This window comes from Toxorhynchites rutilus, chromosome 2 (assembly GCF_029784135.1).
Source record: "Toxorhynchites rutilus septentrionalis strain SRP chromosome 2, ASM2978413v1, whole genome shotgun sequence".
Taxonomy (NCBI): domain Eukaryota; kingdom Metazoa; phylum Arthropoda; class Insecta; order Diptera; family Culicidae; genus Toxorhynchites; species Toxorhynchites rutilus.
Window position 1 is genome coordinate 26,460,814 of NC_073745.1, and position 11,501 is coordinate 26,472,314.

Below are 11,501 nucleotides of genomic sequence, written 5' to 3' on the forward strand. Positions count from 1 at the left end.
TCTCGACTCAAGTCCAGACTTTTGAACCATGGTTTGAAGCTAACCTTAGGGATAATTGAGTGGAGCCACCGGCCCAATTCATCTTCGTTCCATTTGCGTTGCCAATTAGCGATGGTATTTTTACGGACTAAAGAATTAAATTCATTGAAGGCGATTTGACGCTGATAAATATCGCCTTCAATCGCACCTACCTTTGCTAATGAGTCAGCCCTCTCATTACCCGGAATTGAGCAATGAGAAGGGACCCAGACAAAGGTAATGACATAACAGCGTCTGGTTAAAGCACTCAAAACTTCTCGTATTCTCTCAAGGAAATACGGCGAGTGCTTTTCCGGCCTCACTGAACGGATAGCTTCGACAGAGCTAAGACTATCCGTTACAATGTAATAGTGTTCAATAGGTCGTGAGGCGACGCTGTCCAGCGCCCAGTGTATTGCTGCCAATTCAGCAATATACACTGAGCAAGGATACTGAAGACTGTGTGAGGTGCTAAAAAATACGTTGAACACTCCAAATCCTGTGGACTCATTCATAGAGGACCCTAACAGAACCTTATGGACGGTGTAAAGAGGAAGGTGCGAGCATACGGGCTTGGGCTCGAAGTGAAGTATGAATAAAAAGAAAATGCCAAAAGTTGTTTAATAGTTTTCATTTTACTGTCTAAAATTTTCAAAAGGATCGGTCTACTGGGCGAATTTCTACAGCGTTTTTTCCGTGATGCAATTTGATGTGACACACCCTTTAGACAATTAATGTTTTCGCGGCAGTTTTTTTTTCTCTAGTCGAACTCTTAAGTTTGCCTTCCAGAGCAATGTAAATTCAGAACCAATCTATGATTTGTGCATTTCTTGAACGCAGTTGAGTTCTGAAGATAAATTTTGCGGTAGCGGTAGGGACACGTTTTGTATGAGCATGTGGTGCGCTAAATCAAGCCAAAAATGAAATTGTATTCTTCGAGAGGAGGTAATTCTTTCATGAACCGAATCAATAGATTCAAAAATTGTTTTACGAAAAATCAGCCAGCCAATATTTTTCGTGATATCATACGAAATCATAATCATGCGGAATATCGACATGGGTATGATCCATAAGTAATGTATAGGTAGATGATCACTACCATGGGAGTTTTGGATTACCCTCCAGGCGCAATTCGAGAATAAAGAAGAGGAGCAAAGTGCCATACAAATTATCGCACAGATCACAAATCATTGAGGTGCGGTAATCATCATATATTGATCCCCAATCCATGCCATTAGGATTAAGATCACCTGATATGATCCGAGGTCCTGGCATGCCTTCAATATTGGGCCTGATCACGAACATCACTATCACAAACGCTTTCACGTCACTTACACTTCACTTAATCTTTTTGTGTCTATCATCATTGTCACGGACAGTTGCGTGTAAAAATAAACTTCGTGAAGTGAAAAAGTTCATTCCCGTTTATAAGAGACATGTCAGTTGCATAATTTCGGGCGTTTGAACGTTATGTCGGTTGCATAATTTCGGACGTTTGAACGTTATGTAGGTAAAATTAATAATTTTTTTTTTTTTTATTAATTCGTTTATTTTTGCAGGCTCAGTAACTTAAGTTTAAAGGAGCCGAATTCTTAAATATAATTTTAAAACTATATATATATAAACAATTTTCTTACATCTATGGTTAGTAAGGTGGAAAACCGATTACTCGCGGTGTACTCGAGTTTAGAAGGGTGACATATTTTTAGGAGAAGGATGGGGTATAAGGAAACTGTAACAATGTTGATGAACACTCAATTCTTAAATCTGTTTGTATATCTATAGTGTTTTTACATTTCAACTTATTCTACTATTTATAGCAAGGGGACGAATTACCCGCAAAGGAAGGAAAGGAGGGTATAAGGACATAGGGACAATCACACACGAAGATCGATAGCTTTAAGGAAAACATATATATGGGACATGTAATCAAGGTCTAACCGAGCCAACACATCTCTCACCGGCACATTGGGCTGTCTTCCTCGGGCCCGAAGGGAGTTTTCTAAATTCGATCTGGCGACCAGATACACCTCGCACGACCAAACAACGTGCTCGATGTCGCGATAACCTTGGCCACAAACACAGAGATTGCTGCTGGCAAGATTGAAACGAAAGAGTAGTGCATCTAAAGAACAGTGATTGGACATGAGTCGGGAGAAGGTGCGAATAAAGTCCCGACTCAATTCCAGACTTTTGAACCACGGATTGAGGCTAACCTTAGGGATAATCGAGTGAAACCACCGGCCCAATTCATCTTCATTCCACTTGCGTTGCCAGTTAGCGATGGTATTTTTGCGGACTAAAGAATAAAATTCATTGAAGGCGATTTGACGCTGATAAATATCGCCTTCAATTGCACCTACCTTTGCTAATGAGTCAGCCCTCTCATTACCCGGAATGGAGCAATGTGAAGGGACCCAGACAAAGGTAATGACATAACAGCGTCTGGATAAAGCACTCAAAATTTCTCGTATTCTCTCAAGGAAGTACGGCGAGTGCTTTTCCGGCCTCACTGAACGGATAGCTTCGACAGAGCTAAGACTATCCGTTACAATGTAATAGTGTTCAACAGGTCGTGAGGCGACGCTGTCCAGCGCCCAATGAATTGCTGCCAATTCAGCAATATACACTGAGCAAGGATTCTGAAGACTGTGTGAGGTGCTAAAAAATTCGTTGAACACTCCAAATCCTGTGGACTCATTTATAGTGGACCCATCAGTAAAGTACATATTATCACAATTGATACCCCTATATTTTTCATCGAAGATCGTTGGAGCGATCCTCGATCGTTGGTAATCTGAATATCCATGGATATCTTGCTTCATGGACAGATCAAAATGCACAGAGGAATTGATGTAGTCAGGGAAACAAACACGGTTGGGAATATACGAAGAAGGATCAACCTGCATGGAGATGAATTCATGATATGAACTCATGAATCCGGAGTGAAAATTTAGCTCGATCAGCTGCTCAAAATTTCCGATCACCAATGGGTTCATGACCTTACACCGGATGAAGAACCGAAGAGATAATAAATTGAAGCGATCTTTTAGTGGGAGTAGGCCTGCCAAAACCTCGAGACTCATGGTATGCGTTGAGGGCATACATCCCAACGCGATACGGAGACAAAGATACTGAATTCGCTCGAGTTTAATGAGGTGTGTTTTGGCAACTGATTGAAAACAGAAACTGCCATACTCCATCACTGAGAGAATAGTTGTTCGATACAACATTATAAGATCTTCGGGATGGGCTCCCCACCAGGTGCCGGTAATTGTACGGAGAAAGTTTATTCTTTGTTGGCATTTTTTACTCAGATACCTAATATGGGCCCCCCAAGTACATTTGGAGTCGAACCAGACCCCAAGATACTTGAATGACATAGCATGAGTGATCGGTTTACCCAAAAGTTGAAGCTTTGGTTTTGCTGGTCTATGCTTCCTAGAAAAAACCACCATCTCTGTTTTCTCCGTGGAGAATTCGATCCCTAGCCCAATGGCCCAGGTTGAAAAATTGTTCAAAGTACCTTGTAAGGGTCCTTGCAGGTCGGATTCGTTTGATCCTACGACAGACACCACTCCATCATCTGCAAGTTGTCTTAGGCTGCAATTTTGTGTAAGGCAATTGTCAATGTCGCTTACGTAGAAGTTGTACAAAAGGGGGCTTAAACATGAGCCCTGGGGGAGTCCCATGTAAGAGACCCGACTTACTGCCGAATCTCCGTGAGAAAAGTTCAAATGTTTCTCACAAAGCAAGTTATATAACATATTATTCAATAGAGGCGGCAGACCCCGAGAGTGTAATTTGTCTGACAAAACCTCTATCGAAACAGAATCAAAGGCCCCCTTTATGTCCAAGAATACTGAAGCCATTTGTTTTTTTTCGGCGTAAGCCATTTGAATTTCTGAAGAAAGCAACGCAAGACAATCATTCGTCCCCTTGCCCCTGCGGAACCCATATTGTGTATCTGAGAGTAGGCCATTCGTTTCAACCCAACGATCAAGGCGAAATAAGATCATTTTCTCCAACAATTTCCGTATACAAGACAGCATTGCTATTGGGCGGTACGAATTGAAGTCGGACGCGGGTTTTCCGAGTTTTTTAATAGCTATAACTCGCACTTGTCTCCAATCATCTGGAACAATATTATGCTCCAGAAACTGATTGAATAAATTCAACAAGCGATGTTTCGCCACATCAGGGAGATTTTTCAGCAAGTTGAACTTAATTCTATCCGATCCCGGAGCAGAATTGTTACAAGAAAGGAGAGCAAGAGAGAATTCTACCATCGAAAACTCGGAATCAAGATCGTACCTATCTTGTGGTATACCTCGAACAATTTTTTGCACAGGTGCGGAATCAGGACAAACCTTCCGTGCAAAATTAAAAATCCATCGATGTGAATATTCCTCGCTTTCATTCGATGAAGAGCGATTTCTCATGTTTCGAGCCACTTTCCATAATTTTTTCATTGACGTTTCTCGTGATAAACCTCCCACGAAATTTCGCCAATAAGCACGTTTTTTCCCTTTGATCAAATTTTTGAACTGATTCTCAATGGCTAAATACGTTTGAAAATTTTCAGGGGTTCCACGTTTCCGAAAAGCTTTAAATGCATTCGATTTATCCTGATAAAGCTTGGAACATTGGCTATCCCACCATGGATTGGGAGGCCTTCGACGAATAGTGGAGCCTGGGATGGGTTTCGTTTGAGCGCGAACCGCGCTGTCATATATCAAACGAGAAATGAAGTTATACTCCTCCAATGGAGGCAAACCATCTCTGGAATTGATGGCTAGAGCAATCGCGTCCGCATATTTTTTCCAGTCAATGTGTCTTGTGAGGTCATATGCCATGTTTATAGATTCAGAAGAATTCGAACCAATGGTGATGGAAATTTTGATTGGCAAGTGATCACTACCGTTGGGGTCCTGGATTACATTCCACTTGCAATCTAACGATAGTGAATTCGAGCAAAGCGAGAGGTCAAGAGCACTTGGTTTAGCAGGAGGTTTAGGTACACGTGTTGTTTCCCCAGTGTTCAAAACGGTCATATTGAAGCTGTTACAAAGGTCATATATCAACAATGAACGATTGTCATCGTACTGTTCCCCCCAGGCAGTTCCGTGAGAGTTGAAGTCTCCCAATATCAATCGTGGCTCAGGAAGGAGTGAGCACATGTCAGCAAGTTGCTTGCGGCAAACCGCAGCTCTCGGAGGCCAATACAAGCTGACAATACAGAGGTCTTTGCCTCTGATGTTTGCATGACAAGCAACAGCTTCGATCCCTCCAATAGGTGGAAGGTCAATTCGAAAAAATGAGTGGCACTTATTGATCCCCAATAGCACCCCTCCGTATCTGTCATCACGGTCCAAGCGTATAATATTAAAATCGTGGAAAGAGAGATCATTTTGAGAAGAGAGCCAAGTTTCGGACAGAGCAAAAACATCACAGTTGAAGTTATGAATTAAAAATTTGAACGTATCCAATTTAGGTATAAGACTACGACAATTCCACTGTAAAACAGTGATATCTCCGACCTCTCTATTTGAATTAGACATCAAGAGAGATAATCATTGCAAGGAGGGGCCATGTTTGCATCAATTGTTGCAGAATTGTCTTTAATACTGGAAGCATTGAGATGACAATGGTTCTGATGGAGTCGGAAACATTAAAACACGTGAAGATTTGATCCACAAGGTCAGTCAACTTTATAAATCCCGATTGGGAAGTTGAGCTGGACGGACAAATAGGGACAGTTTGGGTTTTTGATGTCCCCTCGAGTGCTGGGTCGTTCGAAGGTGAACTATTCCCACGGAAGCCAGGAGGAACCTGATTTGGCTTGTCCGCTGCACTCGATTTTTTAGGCAAACTAACAGGGGTTTTCACCGGTGGGACTTGTTCTTGAAATTTGGGAGTGGTCACATTTTTGCGCCGGGGATTCCCTTTGAAAATACACGGTGTGCCCCCGCTAGCTGTATCCGCTTCCATTTCGTCAACTGGCAACGTGGAAAAGGTATTGTGTGTCGATATTGATTGTTGTTGTTGTTGGGCCAGTGGAGAAAATTAATAATTGTATGAGATAATATTCCATTCAATTGAACGTATGTTTTAGAATGACAAATTTGCGATTATACCTCGATGGTTCGGTATTTCAATGCCAACTATTCGGACTCATTCCATGAATCATTTGCTTGGTGCGTTAGTTTGCTGATTCAAACGCTGTTTCAAAGATGAGGAGGAATACTTGGTTGGTCTTGAATGATGTAGTTGTTGAACATATGGGAATGTAATTTTATTTTCTCTTTCTATGAATTACTCTAGAGATAAAGCATGACTTTCATGAGTTTAATAATCGATATCTCGCATACTCTTGTACTCAGCTCTGTCTCACTCGTTTGAATAGTGAGAAGTATTTAGTACAGGTCAACGTTAAAATCATTTTTAAGAACCGTTTCTACAATTTTGATGAATAATAATATTTTCTATATCTCAGAATAAACCCGAATTGATCCATCTCATGATCAGTATAATCTGAACTACTCCCATATAGGATTCTGAATAATCGTTTTATCCTTTCCATTCTCGTGTAATTTGATATACGGGACATGAGGTTTGATATAATTATTTAAACAGAAACTGGCCAGTAGCGTCGGTCAGAAGCGTAATTTTCATATGAAACACCTGATGAGTTTCAAGGAATTTGCCAAAAGCAGAAAATGATTCATATTTTCTATAGACGGATATCAACATTATGGAAAAAGAACTACAGAATAATATGAAAATTATTAATTAAAATGCTTTGCAATGATGGATCCATTTTTTCCTTATTTGAAACTTAAATATTCTCTCATTCAAAGTATGTCTTCAAAAACAAAAGATCAATGGCCTTATTCGATGTTACTATCGTGCTGATTCGGGTCTTGTCCACCAATAGCGAATGTTTGAATTACAAACACCAACTTTGCAATGTTGGAAAAACATTACAGTTATTATTTTATATTCAAAATATCAACAAATCAATATTATACATAATCAATCATAATGATCGTTTTGGGCCATTGGCCTCTATTGCCATTTTATGGGATTGCAACTCTCTGTTAGTCTAATCCTTAAAATAGAATCAAAAAATTTCTATTCATTTAGGACAATTGAAATTAGACATTTCGTTATGTTTCAATCGGTCTACGGGAACTACATTTCTAGTCCTCAATTACATCCCATAGCGCATTTATCGTATCCAAATAAACAAATTTACGTCCTCTGGATACGTCAGGATTTCGTTCTAAAAATGCCACCAGGCGGGTAAATTGCTGTTTGTTTATCTTTTCTTTCTTAAAAAGCAAGACACGATTCAAAATGTTAGCAAAAAAGCTAAATAAATCTGAAATTAAACTTACTCCATTCCGCGTGACTAGCTTTCACCATCTAAAACACAAGTGACAAATATACTTGTTTTTCCCCGTGACGTGACAGTATCGTGGTATTCATAATAACACCGAGTTCATCAAAGTTGTCACGACAGATGAACTTTTCCGGATTCTACACATTTCGAATGTGACTAACAGAACTGCAAATAATTCTTCGATGAGAAGTCTGAGTTTTTCAATAAAATTTCATTCATCTTTTGAATTGCTCGTGTACTAAAATGAACAATAGAGAGCTATTTCCTTTTATTTCGAGTGACGAATGACGTGGAATGGCTCAAGTCACAGTATTCCCGAAGGTGAATTGCGTGACCATAGTTTGTCACTCGGTGAGATTTGAACTCGTGTCCTCATATTTTATCGACTCGGGTATCAATTAGGAGCTAAAAAAGGTGACTTCCAGAAATAAGAGAGAAACACTGCTATCTCACGACACTTATTCGAGTTTCAAATATAATAATGTGCTAAATGATTCATACTTCGTCTGGAATTTGTAGATTTGTATAATGTTTATGGAGTATAAATTACGTTCCTCGAATCCTACGATACATGTTCTCGATGCCAATTCTAGGATCCCTTGATTTATTGAATCACTTTTTCTCTCTTCAAAAAGAGGAATCTAGAGTCATATATATGACATATAACCGTTCTTCCGAAATGCCCAAAGTCCAAACGTCTGCTATTTAAACGCAATTACATTTTTAATCAAGTCTCTGAATCAGCATCAGTATCCAGTCAGCCAACAACATCAGACAATTGTCCAATCCCTTTCGCTTTCACGTTCAAGATAACGGAGTCCCAATTCAGCAACAAACACGCAACCAACCACTGCAGTTAATTCGTTTTGTGTACATACTCTCCAACCCTTCATACTCTGAAGGCCAAACTAATTGTGATTCCCATTTTTGTCTTTCCAGGAAGCAACCGCCATGAATCCCGATATGACAGTGGAGAAAATCGAGATCCAACAGCAGACCCAATAAAAGTGAACAAACGACAAGTGAGAGAGAATACCCAACAACAACCAACTAAACAATGGTTTCCACATTAGTACACAACCATAAACGCAACGCGGTTACGTTGCGCGTGGGTAGAAACAATCGTCATCATCACACAATCGGAAAAAGGAACCAACGTTTCCATTATTCTGTACGGAACGACATTCTTTCTTCAAATGTGGGAAGAATTCAATAGAATGTTGTAAGAGTAAATATTGCAAAAAAAATTAAACGGACAGTTGATAGTTTAAGCATTTTTTAATTTTAAAAACGTAAAAAACAAACATACATACACAAAGGACAAATATTAGAAGCAAGAAAAGAAACAATCAAATCGCTTGATGTCTGAATTTTGCGGATTCGTCAAGAACCACTGATTATTGCGAAGTTGTTGAAAAATATTTAACAATATTTACACAAGAAAAAAAAACGAGAAGAAACAAAGCTTATATTGATTGATGGAATATACTATTTAGAAGAGAAGGCGAGCAATTTGCTTTAAATGTTTCATGTTTGCAGGCCAATTGGCTTAATCATATATAAGAAAGAAAACAAGTAAACAAAACTCTTTAACACTTTTTTTCTGAAACTATATCCTAGAGGACGCAAAAAGCAAAACTGATGAGGAAACAGCAGAGAGGAAAGAAAGAATCATATTGATACCAACAAACCAATGTAGCAAGCGTGTGCGAAGGCATCCATAGCCGAAATATACCGTTGTACAAAGGTATATTTTTCCCAAATTTTTCTCATTCTATCGTACCTAATTATAATCGGAAATATTTCACCAAAATCGCATTTTGCCTCAAAGTATAAACTAGCAGAAATTTATATCAGAACTAATCGAAAAACCATCGTGTTCATTGAATGGATTGGATTCACAAACAACGTAAGGTGTAGAAGAAAAAAAAACTCTGTGCAATGAAAGAAGCATCACACTATATCACATCTGTCGGATAAACACAAAAAATAGTCATCCTATACAAAACAACAACCGCATGCGATAGATCAAGGAATAGGGCAAGCGAAAAATGATGCCTTATTTAAAATTGAATGTCTCTCTCTTCTTTTCCCCGGTAAAACGTTGTCTATTTATAATATCTACTTTTCTGTGTATTTCTATTTATTTTTAACTTTAATTAACATTCCGATAAAAGATGTAGGTCGCTCCGGAACGGATCAAAATACGTACTAAAACTCTGAAGAAGCAACTTGTAACTTATTTTACTTTCTTTTCTTCCCTCACAAACATTTTCTCGTTATCAATTTTGGTGGTGTCACGTAAAACCACCTCACACCCAACGTGTCTAACATAATTTTACGAAATTAGTATTTTCATGAGTCATAAGTGTAAAAAATTGGTAACATTTCTGAAAAATGGAGACATTGTGCGAGAAAACACACACACACAATCATATATTTTTGTAACCAGGCTTTTTGCGAGATAGTAAAGTAATAATCCGCTTACGAACGAAATAAGGAAAATTGACCCGTTTTCTGTACTAGATGTGTGCACTATTTGAGTGTGACATTGCTGTCACAACCATGAACCGATCGTTCGAAGTCGTCCGCGATTTCGTTTTTACCTTAGTTTCTTTGTTTTTTTCCTTCACCACCAGAAAACAGTAATATAATGACAATTTTTTAATCTAGTTGTAGATTCCATTTTTTGTTTCCCCCCTCAAAGCTACTTTTTTTTAAATAACCATTTTTTATTAGTTTTGTTTTAAGAGAGATTTATTTATCACGAAGTGAGAAAATTTATTGAAAAAGTAAATTTAATATTAGTTTCTAAGAGCCATTTAAATGTTGTCAGCATGATCAGATACGAGAAGCGAGAAAAGTTTTAGTACAGTAGCAGCAGCGCGCCATGCCAATTTATATAATGGAAACAAGAGAACGAGGTGACGAGATAAGTTGAGAAAACAAAAACGCAAAATATTACTGCAGATGCGATGCAAAATTTGCGAGCTACGCAGCCGAGAGTGTTAAACTGCTAAATACTACTCATGCAGCAAAAGCAAGAAATCTAATCGTACGACAGGCGCAAGAATGCAAAAGGCAAGGTAAAGTGATTAAATCCAGCTTATGTGACAAAAATGATTGATCATCGCAGGTACAATTTATGCCGAAATATCCCTTGGGATCTAGTGTTCGAACACCGTACGACAGCTTTCGATGACAACCTGTGTTAAAGCTTAGGACAAGACGAAATCAAAAACCAGTTGTATATTAATAATATTTCATTTGAATGAACAGCCAACAGAGCCAACTTCACCTATTTTATTTCACGATCTCTTCATGTGTGCAGCATCCCGAGTCACTTTGGCAACTTTCTTCATTTTACGCTTGTCATTTTTCGATTGTGCGGAATTGGGGGCAATTGAACAAGGATTGAGATCTTTTTCAATGTAATCGACCCCATTGTCACAGTACCACTGAATCACCTCTCGACTGTAGTGGCAACTTTCCAAATCTGACCAAAACTTCATCGGACCTTTGTAAGCCTTAATAAACGGAAGGAGACGTCCGGAGTGACCAAGTTCAATTTTTTTTCTCGGCTTCCATTCTGCACAACTTTCAACCTAATTTTTTTTAACTGTAGAATACAGGGTTTTCAAACAATATGGTGTCAAAAAAAATCAGATACGCCTACTACGACCGCTGCTTTAAAATGAACAATGATTCCGGATTCTAAATGTTTCAAGCCTTAACACAATCTAAACAACGCCCCAAGTCATCGAAGGCAAGCCTTCGAATGTGTTTATTGTTTGTAAATAGGTTTTCTCGGTCTGTTTTATTGCAGTTTAAAACTAATCTGATTCGGAGATATTCATCATGCAGGAGGTGAAAAGAAAAATAATTGTGCACAGTCACCTCTAAAATCCATCAGCGTCAACTCTGGTAAAACTCTGATGGTTGGGTTATTCTTGAAATATTGTTGCGCAAGTGATTGAAAAGTACAAGGAAACTTGCACTTGATTGCTCGCAAAGTGGAAACCATGCCTTGGAGTGGAATCCATGATCGTTAAATAGGGCTGAAGATCATCCGAAGATT

The 11,501-nt window shown here is 38.8% G+C and overlaps 1 protein-coding gene across 1 annotated transcript in view; it reads left to right on the forward strand.

Annotated features, from left to right (window-relative positions):
- LOC129764476 (protein 4.1 homolog) overlaps positions 1–10,546 on the forward strand; it is a 146,226-nt gene extending 135,680 nt beyond the window's left edge. The window contains 1 exon segment of the mRNA XM_055763585.1: positions 8,363–10,546. Coding sequence (XP_055619560.1) covers positions 8,363–8,428 — 66 coding nt within the window. The 3' untranslated portion in view covers positions 8,429–10,546.
- The last annotated feature ends 955 nt before the right edge of the window (positions 10,547–11,501 follow it).